The 23035-nt window shown below is 38.2% G+C and overlaps 4 protein-coding genes across 6 annotated transcripts; 1 reads left to right on the top strand and 3 right to left on the bottom strand.

Annotated features, from left to right (window-relative positions):
• Positions 1-1723: 1723 nt before the first annotated feature.
• On the bottom strand, positions 1724-3010 carry LOC135598093 (transcription factor JAMYB-like). Its single transcript, XM_065091620.1, has 3 exons — positions 2797-3010; positions 2576-2705; positions 1724-2488 (listed from the first exon to the last, which is right to left on the bottom strand). The coding sequence occupies exons 1-3, from the start codon at positions 2936-2938 to the stop codon at positions 1948-1950; spliced, it is 813 nt and encodes a 270-aa protein (XP_064947692.1). The 5' UTR covers positions 2939-3010; the 3' UTR covers positions 1724-1947.
• A 3491-nt stretch (positions 3011-6501) lies between these two features.
• Positions 6502-10340, bottom strand: LOC135585459 (Golgi apparatus membrane protein-like protein ECHIDNA). 2 transcript variants are annotated; one of them, XM_065093335.1, is made up of 6 exons: positions 10234-10340; positions 9813-9869; positions 9519-9722; positions 9331-9390; positions 7706-7832; positions 6502-6816 (listed from the first exon to the last, which is right to left on the bottom strand). In XM_065093335.1, exons 1-6 carry the CDS (start codon positions 10246-10248, stop codon positions 6728-6730), a joined length of 552 nt encoding a protein of 183 aa, XP_064949407.1. In that variant the 5' UTR covers positions 10249-10340; the 3' UTR covers positions 6502-6727. The 2 variants fall into 2 exon arrangements, with proteins under 2 accessions (XP_064949407.1, XP_064949406.1); XM_065093334.1 differs by lacking the exon at positions 10234-10340 and having other exon boundaries at positions 9813-9902.
• A 1419-nt stretch (positions 10341-11759) lies between these two features.
• On the top strand, positions 11760-18117 carry LOC103997078 (YTH domain-containing protein ECT4). Of its 2 annotated transcripts, XM_065093333.1 has the most exons (9): positions 11854-11986; positions 12620-12683; positions 12963-13110; positions 13206-13279; positions 13363-13872; positions 14077-14634; positions 14738-14950; positions 16227-17386; positions 17888-18117. In XM_065093333.1, exons 2-8 carry the CDS (start codon positions 12642-12644, stop codon positions 17277-17279), a joined length of 2598 nt encoding a protein of 865 aa, XP_064949405.1. In that variant the 5' UTR covers positions 11854-11986; positions 12620-12641; the 3' UTR covers positions 17280-17386; positions 17888-18117. The 2 variants fall into 2 exon arrangements, with proteins under 2 accessions (XP_009416497.1, XP_064949405.1); XM_009418222.3 differs by lacking the exon at positions 17888-18117 and having other exon boundaries at positions 11760-11986; positions 16227-17655.
• A 3057-nt stretch (positions 18118-21174) lies between these two features.
• On the bottom strand, positions 21175-21972 carry LOC135598891 (ubiquitin-ribosomal protein eS31 fusion protein). Its single transcript, XM_065093330.1, has one exon. The coding sequence runs from the start codon at positions 21886-21888 to the stop codon at positions 21415-21417; it is 474 nt and encodes a 157-aa protein (XP_064949402.1). The 5' UTR covers positions 21889-21972; the 3' UTR covers positions 21175-21414.
• Between the last annotated feature and the right edge of the window lie 1063 nt (positions 21973-23035).

Here is a 23035-nt window from a genome sequence, read left to right as displayed (position 1 = left end):
TAGGTAACAACAATGTTCCAACTTTCTCATGCGAAGGATGATTAAAATGCCACATTTCGCATTCTCCATTGATTTATCCTTTTACTGGACTCAATCAATCATGCTTCCTCGTTTACTTCATTGATTGATCGACACGGCGAAACCAGAAACAAAGGTGCAGATTATTATTCGCTGCAGGAATACGACATGCATCTTCTTCCAAGTCCATGCTTTTAGAAGATGTGAACAGCTAGAAAAAGATGACGTTCCGTATGGCTTCCCTTTCATGATTTCTTCTCCTGTACGTAAACCATATCCACTGCCATGGTTGATCCTTCAGTCTGCAACCGCACTCGTCCTTTTCACATTCTTCTGGTTCAGTGACGGTGGTGGAGTTGATGATCCAAGTGGTGGGCCGAAATGGCGGCTGAAAGCGAAAGATGTACATTGTTGGAGACGTAGAATTTAGAAGCTTAGAAGACTTTGGAGTTCTTACCTGAGACATGGTCATCAGAATGGCTTGTGGCTTACGCCATGATCGACCTAATGCTTGCATATACAGGCCTATTTTTTATACCATATTAGTTTATATTCTTAATTTCTTGCTGTTAAAACAATTATTCAGAATCTCTTCTTCCTTGGAATTTGAAGTGGATTTTGAGATATGGTTGGTAGCAACGAAGATGATGGATGCAACATAAGTGTTGTTCTTCATATAGCCTCAAGTTACGGCTAAGTATGGATATATATATATATATATATATATATATATATATATATATATATATATATATATATATATATATATATATATATATATATATATATATATATATATATATATCCTTCCCAATATTTAAATATTTCATAAATGCTTTTTATGCTAATATTCATCGAACAAACGCAAGTTAAGCACCATAATTATGATCATAGCCAATATTTAAAAAAATATTTTTTTAATTAACTAAAACATATTTTATTACTTTCACCAATTATCTGAACCCTTGTGTTTTTTAATATTTTTAAGAAAGCATTAATGTAATTTTGTGTTCCAATATTAGTATGGTAAAGGTCATATGTAAGTTTTTGAGTTTTGTAGGGATATATATGCAATGGTCATATAGTAAATATGAATTTACTTTCCCTTGTGTCTTCTCTTCTAATCACTCACCTGTTGCTGATGCATTGTGCATCATCTCGCAAGTACATACCATCGGAGGTGGAGCTTTCAAGTCTCAAGTCATTTGGGGTACATGCCACTTCTGTTTCCTTTGTGTGTGGTGTCATCTCCTGGAAGAGAAGGAGGAGAAGGAGGAGGAGGGCCAGTCTGAACATTGGCTGCTTGAAGAGTTTTAATGAAGCATTAGCACGTAAGTCTTGACCACACTTGAGCTTTGATTGTTTGGTGCAGAGTCATGCAATCTACCAAAACATGGTTTCATCTACCAAAATGGATCATTGTTTTTAGACTTCTTGATAGCATCAAGTCAAAACTAGTCACAGTGATGCAACATTAAGAGGAATTCTTGGCTTGTTCCCAAAATATTATAGCAGTCAGTGCAAACAGGAAGTTGACTTTTATGGATGACTGACTATTATAATCCAACAAATGACAACATGAATTTTTACTCTCGATCTGTGGCTTGTTTCTGGAAACTCCAGTAGTAATTAGCATACATAGATTCTATGTTTGTCTCATTAATGCTTGCTTGGATTCATAGACAACATGATGAGCGCAGTAACCTGAATTCTAGTCACAGAGATCAAAGCTTTTTTCTCTACACCTCAGAAACAATTTATTCGATACAAGCAGACGTGAATTTATAGTTCCTTAATCACGTAGTAAGAATTATAATGAGTGGAGAAAATGATGGGAATACAGAAAAATTCCCGACACATTCTCTGGTTTCCCAAATCCATGTTGTCTTTTCCCTTTACAATTGCCTCTGTGATGTCCTCTCTCTGCAATTAGATCTGCTGCTGTAACCATGTGTCCTCCATGCTCCACAAGTTCTCCTCCCACCCGCTCTGATCCAAATCCATTGACCAACCCCAGCTATCGCAAGCTCCGGGACTCGGTAGAGTCTCCGGCCAGTAAGCGCCGAAGCCTGTCGTTTCCTGAAACCATGCGTCGTCACAGTTGGTGAAGCGGTCGGACACTGAAGCTGTTGAAACCTGCACCTCGGAGGCCTCCGAGGACGACCTGACTATGTTCGAGCTCTCCGGGCTGGCGCTCTTCCCCTCACCGAGCTCGACGTCTCCCTCCTCGGGTCGTTTGCAAGTCGATGGATCGTTTACGCTCTGATGCGTGGAGACCGCGGAGCTGCCGGAAGCCGCACGAATCCTCTCGAGCAGTCGAGGCATCCATAGGTGCCTCACCACGTCCTTGAACCGCTTGCTGTCGACGTCGCACCGGAGCTGCTTCGCGTGCTTCTGCACTCTGGTCCTCCAGTAGTTCTTGATCTCGTTGTCGGTCCTCCCCGGCATGTGCTGCGCTATCTTCGACCACCTGCGGGAAAGCCATGGCGCTCTGTTCAGGAATAAGCTAAGAGGAAAAACATGGTTGTCGGGAGATCCCGTGAAGATGGAAGCTCACCGGTTTCCCCAACGAGAGTGAAGCTCGAGGATGAGAAGTTGCTCCTCCGGGGTTATGTTCCCACGGCGGAGATCGGGGCGGAGGTAGTTGAGCCATCGGAGCCGGCAGCTCTTTCCTGTCCTTTTGAGACCTGCAACACGCAGAAACAGAGTAATTAGCACCATGAACAAACTGTTGGACGAAAAGAATCGATCATAGAGTACTGACAGGATTCTCTCTACCTGCTTCTCGAGCTAGTGAATCCCATCGGCCCTCGCCGTGCTCCGCGACATAGTTCACCAGCAGAAGGTCTTCATCCACGGTCCAAGATCCTTTCCTCAGCTCCACCTCGTCCTCACCACGGGCCCTTCCATTGAACTCCATGACTCGTCGAGTGTCCTGAAACCGAGCTCTTATGGAATTAGAAGAGTAGATCACTGGCGCTGGACTCGTTCGATGCGTAGGTAAGCTTCTTATAGAGGGTGGCGTCAAAGAAACAGGAGTCGTATAGCCTACCAAAAGCCAAAAGTAGGGGCTTTAAACTAAATCAAACAGCGCGAGACCGGCTTCTAAGTTTGACTTTTCATTGTCTCACATCTGTCCTCTAATATGTGGCACTGCAAGTGGATCAGCTTGATGCCCTGCACCCTGGCATGGTCAGACTCCTCATCAAGAGATTGATTTGGATTTTTCGATGATTCAATGATGCTATGGTCTACATTTGATACCATTACTCGCTTTCTTCTCTTTCTCTTTTGTCGAATGCAGTAAGGTAGACTACCACCTTCCTGTACAACAAGACAAGACTGTTCTTAGTAGTTCTTCTGGAAGAACTCTGCTGCTGCTGCTCGAGCATTGCTTCATCATGTGATAGAAAGGTGTAGCTTCAGTGCTTTCAATTTAATCTGGTGAAGGAAACCATGACAAACAAATAGAGGATCGCTGTTCAGTGTCAAGTGTGAGATTAGTGGCTCAGACTGCATTTAAAAGAGGCATTTCTTCTCTGCAATCTTGCAGCTTCCGAAGGGAACCAGTGGCTGAGAGTCAAACAAGCTTCTCCGGGAGATCCCCACATGCGTCTGCTTCGTGTAGCCCAAATAAAGAAGAAGGGTGATTCCATGGGCGAGGCAACGTGTGCTATTAGTTTGCTTCAACTTGTGGGAACTTTGACTGCGGTTGTTCTCAGATGAAGAAGCTTCTTTGACCAAAACATCCTTATGCGGATAATGCCTCCTCGTTTCTCTTCGCTGTCAGTCTTTTGACTTCAAATGCGTGTGGGTGAGACATACTTGTCATCGAGTGTCCGGAGTTAGACTGGCCATGGGTCCCTGCTGTGACTTCAGCCTGCTGGTGATGAGCATGATTGGCTCGAATGCATCCAACAATCTGCATGCTCGAGTGATTAGTTTGACCAGTATGGATACAGAGTCAAAGCAGTATATCTATTTTGGTGGGGAGTTCAGCTTATGATTTGACATCCAATTTGGACAGCCATCTCTTATGGAGATGTTGAGGTGAATTCATCCATGTGCTTCTGGAATTAGGTTACATGTATGAGTGGTGGAGAGTTAGAGATCAAACAGCAAAGCACCCCCATTTGAAAGTGATTAGGATTGCGAGGAGCTCAAGTTACCTAAGGTCTTAGGTGCAAACATCAATAATGACACTGAAAACCCTAACAACAACAAAGATGACACCAGTGCTTGCCATTTGTGTTGCATGTTGCCATTGCTTACTACTTGGGAAAAGCTAGACATGAACCTTTTGTTCTCTTAACTCTCCACCACTGATGCATGTTTTTGAGAAAGGAGGGACGTCTCTAATGATGCATGTTCTTGCACCAAAAGGCAAGGATTACTACAAGCTTACTAGTTTAATGATATGATTGTACCATGAAGAGGAGGGTGGCTCTATCTCATCTTCCTTTTTCCATCTTTCTACTTATCTCATCCCAGAAAGCAAAAGAAAAAGTGTGGAACAAGTACAGCTATCCTTCTCATTCCCCACTTCCCTCATAGTGTGTCCTTATTGGAATAATGGAGTTGCATGAAGGAGCATACATGGCACCCATCTAAGTTGTTTGAATGGCCAAGTTTTCTGTGAGCTATTAGTCCTTGAGATGTGTCCAAGTCTAAGAGCTGCATATACATATGTAAAGAAGGGAGATTGCATTCCAAATGGCAGGTACTTGAGCAACTTCTTCTCCTTTTAGTCCTCACCACCACCATCGGAGATTGCTGTAGTCCATACTGGGTGAGTCAATGATGGTGAGAAAGATGGGGAAGATGATTCAAGTGGGAAGCGCAGCTGCAGCGGAGCCAAAAGATGGAGGAATATAGTTGATGAGAGGATGTGAGTTCTTAGATTGCCCGGTGGCACCTATCACCCTTTGATTTATCTTCATCAGTGTTGGTGGCACTGAAGGATATGGATTTCTAAGGGGAAGTGAGGGTTACTGTGTCATCCACACAACAGATACAAGGAGACGAAGCACTACTAGTTCTTCAGATGGCAAACCCAAACTTTGTCTCAGCACACAATTCCTACATCAGTACATGCTTCATTTCATTATTAAAGGAATCCTAATAAAGAAATTATCATGAAAAAAAAAGATTTAATTTTTCTATAAATATCTCAGATATTTCTTGATTCTTATGGAAAAATTTAGGTTTCTCTCTCGGATGTCTAAAGAAATACTTTGTTTCTAAAGAGAATTATCGTGCAAAAGATCTTGTAATTGATCTCATATGGTTAATTTTCTTCGTAGATATAGATGAGATTTATTAAATCACATTAATTTTACAAGTTTCTGATATATTTTTATTTATTAATATAGGATGAATTTTGTTTTTTCTCCCTCTCAACAAAACTCTATAATAGCACTCACTCTCCATCGTCGGAGAAAAAGCACTGTGACTTGATTGTGGTAGATAGAAAGGGATAGAAAGGTGGAGAAAGTGAAAGAGAGGGAAAGAGACAGGTCCTTCTCCGAGTGATGCTGATCCGTGAGAAGAAGAGTAAGGAGGAAGAGAATATAGAAAGCTCATTACTCGTGATGTTGGGTTTTGTGTTGGAAAGAGAAGGGGAGTAAGGAATCGATGTGCCGATCCTTCTTGAGACGACAATGACGGCGCAACCGGATGAAGTGATCTGCATGCATGCTTCTCGGCTGCAAATTATTGTTGCAGGTCTTGCTCATCTCCTTGACCTGCATTTCCCCGTTCATAGCAAGATATGAGGGTCCCTCCTTGTTCTTTAAGGATCTCCACCACCAACACTATGTTTGTGAGGAGGATTAAGCATTGTATTTAGTAATGAGTTTTAGATCAGTCATTATGTGTGAAGCCCAAAGCTTGCTGGAAGGATTTCTCAGCAATTTCGTCCATGACTCACAGGGAGTGTCTCGAGGATGGTAAAAATCATCACCGAGAGTGATGGCCTTCAGAGACCATATTGTGGTCTGAATCTCCTTTATTGCCAAAAAGAAAAAAAGAAATTAAATAGCTATGCAGACTTGAAAGAAATTTATGACCATAGCCCGATTATAAATTTCATTCAAGAAATAAAACATTAATCCAATAAACCTAAAAAAAAATGTTTAAATTCATTTAAGTGATCAACCCTAAAAATCCAAAGTTTCCTTTTTACCTCTTGAGAGTATCCATGAATCACCAGCAAATACTGATGATGGTGGTTCTGGTGACTGATAATTTTGTTTTGTCTTTCCAAAGTTTTTACTCATTGGATCAAAGGTAATATTACATGATAAGCATACCAGTCATTTACAAGAGACTCAAATTTCTGATCTCTAGATAAAATATTTCTCACTATATATTTTGGCACTTGGCATAGGAGAGTGGCAGGAACAGCACTTCACAATCACGTTAAGCTGTGGTCAGAAAATGAAACCATGTAAGCATCCATGAAGAGTGATAATTGATGCAGAGTTAGATTTCCAATCTCATTTTCCTTTATTTGCAAAGCACCAGACTGTTGTAACACTACCATAGGCCACACTGTATACTACTTAATATTGAAGGAAAGCACTGTGGGAAACTAAGATACAGACAATTAAGTTGTCTTCTGATAGCCTACAGAGTTTAAGAAAAAGAACAAATTTGTTTGTTTAACAAACACGACATCCTCTGGCATAATTCTTTATCCGATGTTATTTCAGACAACACTGAATGCTGACTGCAAGGATGATGTGAAGCGCGAAGCGATGGTCTGAGTGGCAAATTGTTGGATCTGTTTCTTGGCATCTGGAGTACAGAACAGGAACAAGGTTTATGTAAAGAAATATAAGAGAAAAATCAATATCAAATATTTGCTGATATAGAGACAGAATAACATATCTCAAACATTGTAGTGTGCAATAAACAATGACAGTCATGATGCTGTAATATAATTCTGCAACATGTTAATGTACATTGTACATAGTTTCTATGAGGATAGATGGAATATGTTACATAAAATGTGTGACATGAGAAAAGAATTCCAGAGAAGCATGTAATGCACAATGTCTTCAAACAAACAGCAATTAGATGACAATTTAAAGAATTTTCCTGTTGCAGTCAAGTATTTTGCCATCTTGCTGATAGGGATTGCCAAAATGTTGGGCTTACAGACAGAGGGTTAAGAGGACAGAGGAGAAGACGTTCTCATTTCAGTAAATCATTAAAGTACATGGAGATAGTAACAGCACAGTAGAAAAAGAAACTATTTAAGAAAGCAGAAAGGAACCTGTTATGAATATAGGAGTCATTGATTTATCCAACAATGATGTGAAATCTTGAGCAACATATAACATAAAATACTGATTGATAATTATAAGAAATACTATAATGCAAAACAAGCGTTCCAGTTGTCTTTGGTGAAGTTTCACTAAGCCAATGAACATGCTTAATCATTTTGAATAATTTTAGTAGAATTTTATGAACCATCTAACTCAAACTAGCATGGAAATAGAGAAGCCTCTTAAATGTCAAATATAATTTCTATAGTTTAACTTTTACTACGGATTAAATTATTGGATGCTTTTAACAAAACTCAGCAAAAATCATAAAGTGTAGTATGCTCATCATAAAGTAATGTTTAGTGAGATCAAAACTCTAAAGCACAAAATGTTAAAAGTAATTTGGGCTCACATACCTTTACGGCATTTAGTGAAGCCAACAATATTCGCAATGCTGAGGGTTAAACAAACTCCCACAACCAGTAGATAATCTGCCTGGAACCTTATAAGTGAGAATATACCAAGAAAAATCCATGCAACAGCCTGCATTTTGAAGAATGTACTTTTAGAGAACTGATAATGTAATTTACCAATATATCAAAGGTATGGCTATGCACATGCTAATCCATAAAGGATAACTTAAGGTGTAGTAAAAGTGAGCAAAGAATTCTCAAAGATCAGAGAGGAGCATGCCATCCCAGATTGCATGAGGGGTAGGGATAATAATCATATGACCAGATAAAACTTTAAACATTAAAAATCACACAAGTGGATATTCAGGGAAACATGAGATAACTCCAAAATTCTAAAAAATACTTGTTAGTCTGAACAATAGGAAACATTTGCCTGTCTTTTTAATGTGATCCAATGGCCTCCATATTAAAGATCTATTCAAGTTTTAATTAAGAAAAATGCCCCCATTGATTATTTCCTATGTTACAAATAAGACAGACGATTGGAATGGCTGCTGACCAACCAAACCACGGGGTGTTATGCTATGTCCTTGCCTCTTCATTTGCCTATCTTAACAATGAATATGTCGGGAAAGTGCCAACGTGTATAGAAAAAGTGGCACTATTCAGTAAAGTACTACGGAGTACTACAGTTTCATTTGCCTACTTTTTCATGTTCCCTTTTATCATTGCTAACCAGGCCTTTCTGTCTTTGATCTTCGTGTATTTCTCAACCTCTAATCTGATATGATTCACCCTACCTCATGGATGAATTTATGGATCTTCTTATATTATGTTTGTTGCATGACACCTCTAATTCAAATTGATTCACCATACTTCACTGATGCATTTATGTATCTTCTTTGGTAATGTTCAATTCAGAGAAAAGATAATCTTCTATGTTAGTGCTAGCCTTATGTTCAATTCACTTTGAGACCACAGTCATTTCAAAACTACTTATGCAACATGCATATGTTCTTCAAGTGATTTTATCTATCATAACAATAGTAAAAAATTATTTAGGGAGATGAGGTAGAACACATGCATCACAATGTAAAGATAAGAGGGAATATTACTGTAAATATGAAATATTATGTGTCTTGATGGTTATTGTTTCTACAGTTAATAATTTATCTTCCTTGTAGCTTCAGTTTACACACCTATCTGTAGGTTAAGATGTTGATAGCTAACCACAGGCATTCCTATGTACGTGTGCACCATCACATCCAATGTATAGAAGTGCCTATCCATGTATTTTAGTAAATAAACAATAGTCGATAAATGATGGTTTTATTGGCATCCACATACATGTTGCCATATGTGTATAATTACCATGCCAGCAAGCATGCCCATATGTGTATAGTTAATAATTTAGCTGGCTAACTTTGTAACCGGAAAAAGTGACCCAGGTAAGGATCTCGCAAGAAATGATAACAAATAGCGCCTGTTTCACGTTCATAAGAAAAAGCGATTATAGAGAAACAAGGGCCAGCATATAAATGCAAGTGATAGAAACATTTTCAGTCAAAGATTGGTCCTAAGTATGAGAGTTATTTGCATACACAATTAGCATGAATTAAATGACTTACCGTGAGATAAAGTGTCCACCAAAAGAGCCATGAATCCTTCTTATTCATTCGCGCAAGAGACTAGAATGATAGAGAACCAAAGACATTGGATCAGAGTTCACATAATGCCCAAAAAATGGTCGAGTTCACAAGTGACCAATAAATTAATTCATCAGATAACTCTCAAGTAAAACGGAGAAAGCGAGAACCTCCTGATCCAAGCACTCAAACTTCCAGATGCTCTCTCCCTGCTCGTCAATCTCGTTCCACCACCTCAGCCCAACCAAAATCCTCCCGCTGACATTCTTGACGACCCAGAAATCAAGAGCCGCAAGAAAGACAGTGACCACAAAAATGATCACAAAACTGTCAATGAAGATCGCCGAGAGTATGTAGAAAGCCAACGCCGCAGCCTATCAATATCCCAAAAAGCGAGAAAGATTAGAACTTGGATCTGCCAAAGTGGCACAAGAAAAAAGTATATCCAACAACAAAGAATACACCTTGAAAAGCACATGGAAAAGGCAAGTCTTTGGGTTGGCGTAGTTTTCCCCTGTAGGCTGCAAACAAAAGGGCATGCATACCGCATCAAGACATATATCAAGTCGTAATGAAGAACCGCTGAACTAAAATCTTAGGGCACAAAAGATTAATATTAAGGCCTCTCCCCCAAGAAAGCGAATCTAGATCTTGGGTGTAGATCCCAAGTACCGCAATAACCCAGCTTCCCTGCTTAATTCAATCGCAAAGAAAAAACTTTGGATCGAACGGCGTCTCAGGAAAAACAAAAAGGAGTGGGACGATCGGATCGATCTGATTCCAAGAGAAAAGATGGGGGAAATGCTGCTGGGCGAAGGAACCCATCGTTGATAAAGAAGCGAGACGTGATTAGGCTTCTGTGTTGGTGGGGGGAAAGGGGATTACCTGAACTGGATCCATCACAAGAGGGGGATTCTCGATCCCTTCCGGCGGTCTCGGCGATCGAGTCGCATGCGAGCAGAACAGACGAGGCTTCGTGGCCAGTTAGTCATCGAAACCCTCTTTCTTGCTACCCGATCAGATAATTAAATGACCTTATGGTTACAACATAATAACCAAACTACCCTCCATCATGCTCGACACGGATCTCAAAGTGAGATCATCTGGATCATGAGACAAGTAGATTACAGATGGCTTGATAGATTAAGGAGACCGGCGTTTGGATTCTGATTCCTATTTGGAAATTCCAAATTAATTTTGTCTATGAATTACAACAACATGACAGGGATTATATTAAATGTCCATTATTTTTCATAGATATTTGATATCTAATTTGATTTAATTAATGTTTATGTATTATAAGAAAATATGAAAACATATTAAAATATAGCAATAATTAATATAAAATAGTATTTTATTGATTCATTTATGCATATATTTTTTGTTTATCTACCCATTTTACAAATTATTTTAAAAAAATATTTTATTCAAAAATGATATTTGAATTTAAAATTTTAATTAATTATCTCATGTGATTCTAGATTCATATGTCACATTTACATTCACCTAAAATTCAATTTGGATTGGTATTTATGCATATTTCTACCTTTTACTTGAACAAATTTTACGTAGAAATTTGGTATATGCATGATAGTCAAATAATCAAATTCAATGATAAATATATATATATATATATATATATATATATATATATATATATATATATATATATATATATGGATTTTCCCTAATTGTTGCCCCTTTTTTTCCTGAAAAATAATTTCTATTATATTAAACTATATATATAAGGTATTCGATTTGAATATAAGACTTATGTACTAACCATTCTAATACTTCAATATATATATATATATATATATATATATATATTATATCATAGATCCAAAAGTTTCACAGGTAGCGTCATCATGTTTATAGTTTGTTATACTGCTTTAACATTCGTTTCCATCTAGATGGTGGTTTTGATCACGAAAAGCTTCTTATTCTGTTTTTATTCTTGTCATGATTCCATCCTTACCCCTCATTGGGCAAAACATTTGCAACTAAGTGCTTAATATCAATCCCTGATGAAACGAAGGGAAAGAGGGGGATAATTATGTCATTTCATACATCAATTCTAATTCGAGCTTTCTTATCAAAAGAATACCTTCCAAATATAACTTATATATATCCAAAAATATAAAGGTGTCTTTATCATGCTTTAGAGCATGTAATCATGCTTTGATATTCGTTTCATCACAGATGATATCTTTGATCACGAAGAACCTTCCATTTTGGTTTATTATTGGTATGTTTCCATCGTTGCCCCTAATCGTGCGATCTATTCGCACCTCAACCACACATCAATCAATGTTGAAAGGAAGCAGAAACGGGGATATTTACGTCATTCAATCGTTGTGGAATACCCTCTTGGCAACGCCTTCCTCGTTTGGGAATCTCGTCCTCGTTCTCTCTCTCGTAACGCTGCTTGTTATTTAGCTTTGTTGGGAGCCCTCTCGCTAGGGTTAGGGTTTCTGCGAGGCGCTTCTCTGCACGAGAATTGGACCGAATTATGGTGCCGGCGATCGCTGCGCGTGTCGAAAAATTCCTCTCTTCGCTTGTCGCCCCTCTCCTCCTCCCTCTTCCGGTGCTCGCCCGGTCGCGGATGGCTTGAGATTGGTTTCCATTTCCGTCTCTTGTAAGCCCCCTTCTTTTCGTCTTCTTCGTAGTCTGCGGTAATCTTCAAGTCCTAGCTTTGATCTTATTAGGCCTGTCTCGATGGGAGTTCTTGGACTTCTTTGTAAGATTTTGTAGGGTTTTCTAGTTCTTTACCAACTTCGATAGATTTTTTTCCTCTGTTACGCTATGATAGGAATCTCTCTAGAACTTGTTTTAAGTTGCTTGTGTGTGTTTAATTGGCTCAATTTTTTACCTGTTAAGTTTATGTCTTGGTTAATGGGAGACTGCGTCTGGTGAAATTAACATGCCAACATCATTTCGAAGTCAAAATGTCTTTCTTTCCTTTTTTTTGAATTTCTTGTATCTTCGTGCACCTCCTATTGACCGATTGATCTCTCCTGTTGTCGTGCTTCATTCATCTGGATCAGATGGGCCCTTCTCTAGCACCCAAAATTGTTCACGATTGGACATACGATACCTTACGTGGTTAATTTATGATATATAATAGGATTTTCACATTGCATCTTGGCATTTTGGTACCCGTTCTTAAGTGTATTAGTGTAGTGTACTTGATCTTGGGGTATTTTGACACACTTGGTACCATTGATGGATGTATTTTCATTCATTTTTTTTCCTATTTTGCTCTTTGCAGGGGTGGCTGTTCTGGAGAGAAGATGCGTACTGGTTCTGAACCTGGAACTGCAGAGACATACATGGTATTTTTGTGGTTTGATAGCTAGCATTTGTTGTTTATCCTGTCACACTTGCATCAAATTGGATGATCAAACATTGCATTTTTCCTGCCCATTGAAGTTGTGGCTTACACTAGGCAATTTCATGTGTGATTACACTGTTGTCATTGTCTGTGAGCGGTTCTTTTGAGGTGGCATTTATAAGATCTAATTCTTATGCTATGGAGATCATAATGGTACAACACTTATAGTTTATGTGGATTTCATTTCAAACGAGGACTTATTCTCTCATTTTAATTTCAGATGTCCGGTGTTGGGTCTATACCAAATATGGCTATCGTTCCTCCTCCGGTTGGGATTGAGCTTATGGGTAACCAACTGCCACCAGAATATGTTTTTGACCAAGGACTGAGCTATTCTGCTGCCGACAGTTATGGTTATCTTTGTACAGGTAAGTTTCAGTTTGCTGGTTTTACATGCGTAAATATAAGGCAATTAAAGAACTTTAGGCGAGCTATTTCTAATTTGTTTACTTTATTTATCCAGGATATGAATCACCTGGTGAATGGGGCGACCACCATAGTATTTTTGGGTTAGATGGTCATGATATGCATTACATGGTACATCTGAATTTAAGTAATTTGACGATAGGAAATGATTTTTTTGTTAGTGCCATTGGTAAAATTTTTTCTTTTTCTTGCAGGGTCTTCAAGCTGAAAATGTTCCTTATGTGTATTACACACCAGGCTACGGATATGCTCAGTCTCCCTTTAACCAGTGTACTCCTTACATACCCAGTGCTGTCACGGGTCTAGATGGCCCATATGTAGGAGCTCAACAATATATGAACATTCCTTCATACAGGCCTCCTATTTCTTCACCTGCTTATATTCCAGTTATCGTACAACCTAGTCCAGATTTTATGACTAATAACACTATTGATCCCGCCTTTCTTGGTGCTGGCGCAATTGCTACTAGACCTGTTAATGCAGGTGTCAAAAATACACCTCCACAAGCATCTGTCAGTGCAGCTGCCTCTTCTCGACTAGCAGCTTCTATGACTCCATTCGTCATGTCAGATGAATCTCACCCATCACATAAGAATCAAGCTGCAGCCAAACCATTTGAAGGGTCACAAATCAACATTCCACCAAGCAATCAGTTTGCATTGCAGGAAGCTGTGATGTATGGTAGCGGCACTCATGGGCATCAGGTATAATTAATGCTGTTTGCATTTTGAAATGTTGTATTTTCTATCTAATCTTCTTAGTTGTGGCACCTATTTCTTTGTGTGCATTTGTGGTTTATAGCCCTTTTCAGTTCACTTTTCTGGTTACTAATTGTGCTCTGCCTGTTGATCACTTGATGCTTGGATGTTCTAAAACATGACTTGTGTATCATCGTGTTTATCTTTTAGGGTGTAGGACCCGATCTGATGCAATCTACATATCAGTTTTCACATGGAAGGGTTCCTTCCATCCAGAATTATGTAAAAGTTGCTGCACCATCCAACAGTGGCTTAACAAATCGTGGGTCCAATGTTCTTGGGTTGACTGGTTGGGATGAGCAGAGACGAGGACCACAGTTTCAAGGCATTGCTATTGATGCTGGCAGAAACCCAGATGTTTTAGCTGAACAGAATAAGGGACCAAGAACAAACAGGCCTAAGGATCAGTTTTCTTTATCAGGTCTTGAGTCATCTGAATCGATCCAAAAAAGTGCTAGTGATGGTCAAGGAGGATGCATTATTATTGACCCTGACCACTATAATAAGGATGATTTCCCTGTTGACTATCCAGATGCAAGGTTCTTTGTAATTAAATCTTACAGCGAGGATGATGTGCATAAGAGTATCAAGTATAATGTATGGTCAAGCACTCATAATGGGAACAGAAGACTTGATGGTGCCTATGAAGATGCACAAAGCAAATCTGTAGGCAGACCAAGAAAGTGCCCCGTCTTTCTTTTCTTTTCTGTGAGTGATTTGTCTTTTCAACAATTGCACTTTTGAGTTAATCTTTACCTTTTTGCAGATTATAGGATGACATTTTCTTGATCAGACATAAATTCATGTACAGGTCAATGCAAGTGGGCAGTTTTGTGGCCTTGCTGAGATGGTTGGCCCTGTTGATTTTGACAAGGATATGAATTTTTGGCAGCAAGATAAGTGGTCTGGCAGCTTCCCTGTGAAGTGGCACATAATCAAAGATGTGCCAAATTCTAGCCTCCGACACATCATATTAGAGAACAACGAAAATAAGCCTGTAACTAATAGCAGAGACACACAAGAGGTACGAGAAGAAGTTTGTTTTTCTTGGTTGGTAACTTCCATTCTATGTAACATGAAAACCTTTTCAGGATTTGTATCTGCTAGGAAGATGCTTTAGTAGAATTTTATCAAAGTTATGGGTGTGTGTTCATGAGTTATAATATTTGAAGAACTTGCATATGCATCTGTTGCGGTGTATTTTCCTTGTAAAATTCATTTTTGTGTTATCATTTATTATTTTTTATATTCCCATTGCTGTGAAATCAAAAGTTTCACGTTATCATGAACTAGTTTCCATTAAGCGGAATTATGACATAATTATCCATAAGTGAAATGGCCTTCCAAATCAGTTTATCATGTTTAGAAGAAGCATAGGAGCTCTAAGTGAAGGATGTTCATGTGCCAATTGTGTCTTTAGTGCTTCTTAAATGTTTTCCTTTCTTCTGAAGTATGATCTATAACGGGTAGAATACAATTGAACAATTATAATTTTGGGTGGAGTAGAAGTGAAAATTGAATAGAGGTAATCGTGTCCTGTAAGACAGGCCTTCTTCCTCTTTACCAAGTTTAGGACTTCTTATGGTCAGGTATGGTTTTTGATGCTACTCGCACATACACAATTGGACCCTTTTTTGGCTTTTCTTGCACTTTCTTCTGGGCAATGTTCTCATATATGATACAGGTTATTCGCTTTCGATTTTTTGTTTGTGAACTCTTTGCTTAGGTTACATTTTAAGCATAGCCTTTTGCAAAAGATATATAGTTAAGCAATGATATAATTACACTCATAGTGCTTGCTTCTTGCCCTTGAAAGAAGAGTTATCATTCCTTGTTAGGTGACAGTTTTGGTTGCACTCAATGCTTATTTGAAATTTCTGTATGTTATTTCTTTGTGAAAACTACCTGTCTCGTGTGTTCAATCTTACTTTTTTCAATGTTTAACTTATTTTTGTTTAATTTTTCTTAGTTCTTTTTTGACCAATGATTGATTAGACGACAATGAATTGCACACTATGCCAGATACTTGCAGCACTTTTACTCTCTATTAGGGTATTATATTTGATTTCACTTTATGTGATGTAGAATTATGGTACAATTTTTTTTTTCCTTCTAGAGAAAGTGTATAGGTGGTTATAGAGTATGTATCACATAATAGATTTCTTTCAGCAATAGATTTTTTTTCTTCTTGGACTAATATTTAAGCGGTTTTATAGTATGCCTTGTAGAATCTATTTCTTTCATTTAATTATATGCCATTACATTGATCATTTGAGATTACTGATATGGCTTATTCACAGATTCCATACAGCGCAGGCATCGATATGCTGAAAATTTTTAAGACTAGCCTGCTGAAGACATCAATACTTGATGACTTTATGTTCTACGAAGAGCGGCAGAAGAAGATGCTTGAAGACAAATTTAGGCATCTTGGGAGCAGCTACAATACTTATGTACCTGCATTTGTTTCTGTTAGTGGACCTGCTGACAAAGCTGGACAGCCTTCAGGAGAAGATGGAAATCAACCTAGCGGTACAGGAAAGATCACCCAAGCAGTCGGACATCAGACTATTAGTGAATCAGAACAGTCTTCAAAATATAAGGAGAAACTGCAAGATGATACAAATTCTAGGCCTTCAAAAGTAGTCGGAGAACATTCAGGTGTCACAGTTGGTCAGTCTCAGAAAACGGATGGGAAACAGTCGAGTGTTGCTATTAGCTTATCTACCAATGCAGATGGGAAATGTTTGACCGACACAAAAGACCCACCTCCTATAGCAAATGGAGTTCAACCAAATAAAGTGGTTCGGCCTCCAAATGCAGATGCCAAGTCAAGACCTGCAAATCGTCCTCCAAAATCTGATGGAAAAGAGTCAAGTCTTGTGATGAATCAGCTACCAAAAGCAGAAATAGAACCACGAAGTCTCGAAGTTCCTCCACAAGCGGATGGAAAGCAGACAAAATGGAAAATTAGTCAGCCTCCAAAATCAGATGGGAACCCCGCCAGGGCCAAGGATGTGAATGGTGTAGGTAAGGGAGGCCCTGGTGGGGAACAGTTCAAGGAAAAAACACAGCTTGCCTCGGAATCTTCTGCTGCCACAGATCACAAGGGTACTAATGTTGTCTCAAAAGCCGGTGCACCTTCTCTTGGTCCAAAGCTTAGGGCAGCCAAAAGCCCAGGCACCATGGAGCCAGAGGTCATTTCCCCCGATTTTGTTAAGGTTGGTTCAGTGCCAATCAAAGTTAAGGATCTTGGTGAATCTTCTATGGTTATGAGTGTAGGGACTTTACCTACTGATTCTAAAGGACCAAAGCCGAGCAAGAAGGCTGACAGTCAGCAGCCAAAGAAATGACAGTGGTTTAGATAATCATGCTCATCCATTTTGCTCTTAGTTTGCGTGGTCTTATTGGCAGTGAATGAGGCTTTTCATCAATCTGTGTGACTCTTGATTATGCAAAGGTGATCCAACATCTAGGAGTTTTTTTTTTAGCATCAGTCAACTCCGCCAGGGCTTTGATTTGCTGTGGTGGGGTCCATTTGCATTTCATTGCTTTTTTGTTGTTACCCTCAGCTGTTTTGGTGAAATGGTTAGGGGTTGGGGATTCTTTTTCCAACTGTTGATGAAATCTTGTTCTGCAGTCTTACAAAGTTGTAACTCTTTTCTCCTTTCATATGACATCGACAATTGAATACAGATCCAATATAGTGGGGTGAATTATAGTGTCTCAGTTCCTCTGCATAGCCTCCATTCTAACTTTCCATGTTACAAACACTTGATCTGCCACTGTAAACAAGCTTCAGATGATCAAATAATGCCTAGCTCATGCTACATCATATATTTTATATATATATATATATATATATATATATATATATATATATATATATATATGTACAGTGTATAATAAAGGTTTTGTCAAGGTTGCTCTCTGACTACTATTGCGTGTAATTGGCTTTCAGGTTTCAACAACTCTGATACGAGTCCGACACTTTCTCATGCTCGATCAAGTTTACGACGGTGCTGCTGTGAGCTTCACATTCCAATTGTAAGGCTCTTTGGTTGACATATTACAACTATAGGTCCATTATGATAGCAAAATAAAGGTTGTTCATGCGACCAAACTGGTTTTCTCCGCACATTTTGCTGTACCGATATTTCATTTTTATGGATAACATAATCGGTTGCACCATTTATCTGAATAATCTAGGATCTCATGAACTGGTCATCATTCTTGCGTCTCATCAATCTTTCTTTCTGCTTGCTATTGTGTTCCATTTTACCAGTTTTTGACAGTGCACAAGTGAATCTAAGAATTAGTACCCATACGATGATTGTACGGGTTAATTATAAATTAATCCCTATAGTTAAACCTCTTTAATATTTCGATTTTTATATTTAAAAAATTTATATTAAAATTTTATAATTATCCAAGTAAAACTTCTGATTTCATTTATTTTAATATCATTGATTTTATCATAAAAAATATATTTTTATCAATTTTTGATTCCAACACCACTCGGGGCCTGATTTTATCAATAAAAAATATTTTTTTATCAATTTCTATCACAACACCACTAGGGGCCAACACAGAAACAAATGCCAAGCGCCAAACGATCTTTTCGTTGCTCGACATTCGTTGCTCGACATCTACATCGTCAACGTAGATGTCAAGCATCATACTTTCGTTGCTCGACATCTACATTTTCAACATAACATCATATTTTGTTGCTTCGACATCTGTGTCATCAACATATGACAAGCATCATACTTTCATTGCTCGACATCTGTGTCGTCAACATAGATGACAAGCACCATACTTTTCCTTCTCTTCTGTGGCCTCAACTATCCATGACCCCCAACAACATTATCATATGTAACCATCAAAATTATAATTAAAATATTAAAATTATATATTTTATATTTTTTTTCTAATAAAACCAACGATATTATAATAAATAACGTAAATTTGTTCTGATTGTGCAATATGAACCTTTGGAGTATTATGACTTGTACTTGTAAACGACAACATTAAGCATGCATTTTCTGAAATGAACCTCTCCAGCCGATAGGTTTAGTAGTTTCGTAGGGTTACAGAAGTCACCACACAATACCTTGTTGCAAACACTCCCACATAAAATGAACCTCAACAGGGGCAGATAGCTGAGCATAAAAAAAATACTGTGTAAAGCGAGATCATAAAACGAATCAATAACAATGGCTCACAATTAAGATGCTGGAGTTGCTAATGAAACCCACAAAATTCAAGCTGCGCAAGTAACCAACGAGATTTCTGTTTCAAGTCCCAAGTACACGAAATAAAAGGTATAGTTAGGTTAATTAACACAACCTGTCAACCACATATCATACATATTAAGATAAGTCCAAGAAACCATGAGCCTCTCTGTCAATGTTAAATTAACATCCTGTAACTGGAATATGAAAAGAAAAACTCTCTTGAAACAAGTTCCAAAAGCATCGGGAAAAAAAATAAAAACATTGCAAGTCAAAGATGTATCGGAAACAAAAACGTATTCCATGACTGGAAAGGCCTGATAGGTAGAGCGCAGCCAAATCTAAAAATAATCTAAACAGGCGAAGGGAAGAAATGTTATCAGGATTTTGGAAGCACAGCTTCGTTATACTATGCTCCCTTGTAATAGAAAAAAAAAAAACCAGCAATCTACTGCAAAGCGATTATTCCAATAGGAAGTACAGACCTACTGCGATAGAGCTGAAGATCGGGAGGGCAATCAAAGAATTCTGGATACCAATTTTCCAAGAAATTAAAATTTCATTCGGAAATTGAATCAAGGTGAGAGAGAGAGAGCCGGGCAAGACACAAGCTGCGTTTCCATGATCCAGAAGGTAACTGGTTTCAAGTAAATGATGTAACTATTTCTCTTGCAACCATGGATATTAGGTGAGGAATTTCCACTATGTGTAAAGGGGTGTGCTACATTCACCTACATTAAGACAAGCCCCAAATCAAGACACTTTGTCGGACTAAGAACCATATTCCTCCCTGCCACACTGCATAGGTGTTAGGGAACCAAGCGTCAATTGCTAAATAGTTAAGGTCTGAAAACTCAACAGCTCGGATCAAATCTGATACTACAGATATACAAATTTCAACATTTTACAAACAAATATTTGTACAGATTAATTCCTATCGGTTTGCCAATGCCACTATTAAAGATGATGAACAAGTTCAGAAAGGCTTCATCATGAACATAGATCTGAATATAGGGCCTAGAGGTTTGCAGCACTATTATCTAATGACAAATCAGGGCCACAAGATATTTTATGAAATCTATAGAAAACGTCTAAATAATCAATTAATCAACTTTCTACAAGAAGCATGATAAATGTTCTCATGGTAAGTTCAATCATGACCCTCATCGCCACACAAGAACAAAGAAATGAAAGAAAGAGAACGATATGTAGGGAAAAGAACTAACAATTGGAACACCATACTATAACTTCAAGCCTACACACTTCCTTGCCCCAAACAAAATCCATAGATCTTATTCATAACACTCATTCGACAATTATAATTTGAAGGCAGTCGGGCACAAATGAAGTATCCACAAAAAGATTGTTTCTACATTTTCAAAACCCTGGACTTCATTTTTCCCCATTGAAAGATACAGATACAGCTCCAGTGGAGATATAAATACTTAAGATGTTAAAATCTGAGGAAATAAGAGAAAGAAACATAAATTTTGGTTATGAGTAATTATTCGAGAACAAAGATAGAAGTATCATCTAACTTTCATGTAAAAGTTCCCTCTGGGGTCTAGGCAAAAAGTTGTTTACACGGAAAGTTAGATAACTGATAGATAAAACATGTTAGACCCAATTAAGAAGATACAGAGATGACACAAATGAAAGACAGAGAAGACCAGTGTGAGGTAAATATTAAACCTTAGATACGACCTAAAAAGTTTAACATTGTTAACCATAAACATAAATAAATGATTTTATGAAGAAACACTAAATGCATTCGTTTCCAGTCTGTAATTATTACGCAAACATCGTAAAAGTATATATATGACAAGAACCAAAACACTGTCTAAAGAATAAATGATAGGTATTAGTCATACTGATAGCTCAAATTTATAATTCGTTTAAAGTTAGGAACAAGCTATAGCAACATCCAAAAAATTATCACATAATTAATCATTCAATCAATCCCATGAAAAAAAAAGAGTATAATGCGCTCTAAACAACTCCAAACAAGATAGCATTATCAATAACAAGCAATCAACTGTAAACCAAAAAGGTCTCTTCCAGTAACAAAGATTGGCAATTAATCAACATCCGTCGAACTAATAGTAACTTCTTAAAAGCAACATTTAATAATCACGATGGCCCTCATTATTTTGTCCTCAAAACATAAGCTAAACATAAGGAAAAACTTAAACTAGCTAAAAGCATCTTTTCTTTCCGTCGATTTAGATAAGCTTCGATCAAGAGGAGCTAACGCTCACTCACCTTGCGCCTTCTGGTACACGTAGGTGAGGCCGCACTTGCCGCAGTAATGGCGGTCAAAGTGGTTGGCCATGAAGGTGCCAGCGCCGCACTCGGCGTTGGGGCACTCCTTCCGCAGCCTGGTGACCTTGCCGGTCGCGTCGTCAACCTTGTAGAACTGGAGCACGGCGAGCTTGACCTTCTTCTTCTTGTGCTTGATCTTCTTGGGCTTCGTGTAGGTCTTCTTCTTGCGCTTCTTGGCGCCCCCACGAAGGCGGAGGACGAGGTGGAGGGTGGACTCCTTCTGGATGTTGTAGTCTGCGAGGGTGCGCCCGTCCTCGAGCTGCTTCCCGGCAAATATGAGGCGCTGCTGGTCCGGCGGGATCCCCTCCTTGTCCTGGATCTTCGCCTTGACGTTGTCGATGGTGTCCGAAGACTCCACCTCGAGGGTGATCGTCTTCCCGGTGAGGGTCTTCACGAAGATCTGCATCTTCCCGGCGGTAAGTGCTGGTGACGCCGCCGCTTTCGTCGCTAAGGTTATCGCTTGCCCTCGGCGCTGAGAAAAATTAGGGTTTCGTGTTAGAATAAAGGGTATATATATACCGGTTCTTTTGGTGTACTACCACGCGGGAGGATCGTAATATGTTGGTTCGGTTGATCGTGACCGTTGATATGCAAACAAAGATAAGGTGTTGGGGAGACTGTAAGGTGATCAGGCGGTACATCGTATGTGACCAAAAAGAAGCTACTTAATTATATCTTAAAAAAAGTAAGCTGACCATAAAAAGAATTAAAACCTAACCCAATTTGCTTAGCAACCAAAGCTTAAATCTACATAATTAGGTTTGAAGCTAATCAAGATAAGAATTTTCATTCATATATTTTAGCTTCCAAGAAATATTCCTCGATAATAAGCCAGGCATTGTTAGAGTAAAAGAATGGTCTTTTAGGAGTAATTGAAGTGTTTGCATTTGGGTTGCTTGATTGCCATTTCATTAATATCATGTGAGATTTGCTAGTGGGTTATCTCCTTTACAACATGTTAATGCTGATGGCAGTTTGGTGATTATTCGAACCGAAGATCCATTAAAAATATATATTTTAATCATACAGTAAAATATGCTTCGAACTCAATTTGTTATTATCAAATTCAATTATTATTTATTCATAATTTTATTTTTTACTTCGAACTCAACTTAAACGTTAGAGTGATCAATCACACACCATAGATCTCTTGGCTCAAGATTAAATTAAACTGATAGAGATTAAATTAAACGTTAGAGAGAGCATATTTTAAACACACAAGGTAGTTTTGGTTGTATAAATTCAGATAATAGAGGAATTCCTTTGACATAACTTAATTACATGACAGCATAAAAATACATGCAACACAGCGTTGTAAAATTATGCATGAATGAATACTATTATTATTATTATTATGTTAATTAGAAATCATCAATTTCAAAATATTAAATCAACATTCATCATATTATAGCGTATTGTTCTATATAAATGATGCTTATTAGTAAATTGATACAAGCTGTCATGAATAAATCTGTAAACGATATGTTTGAAGTAATACTCATGTATCTTCGTATCTTTTGGTTTTGTTCATACGTTGCATAGAATGTAAAGAG

Source organism: Musa acuminata, chromosome BXJ2-1, assembly GCF_036884655.1.
Source record: "Musa acuminata AAA Group cultivar baxijiao chromosome BXJ2-1, Cavendish_Baxijiao_AAA, whole genome shotgun sequence".
NCBI lineage: Eukaryota > Viridiplantae > Streptophyta > Magnoliopsida > Zingiberales > Musaceae > Musa > Musa acuminata.
The sequence above is the reverse complement of the archived record's forward strand: the minus strand, read 5'-3'. Positions and strand labels throughout refer to the sequence as shown.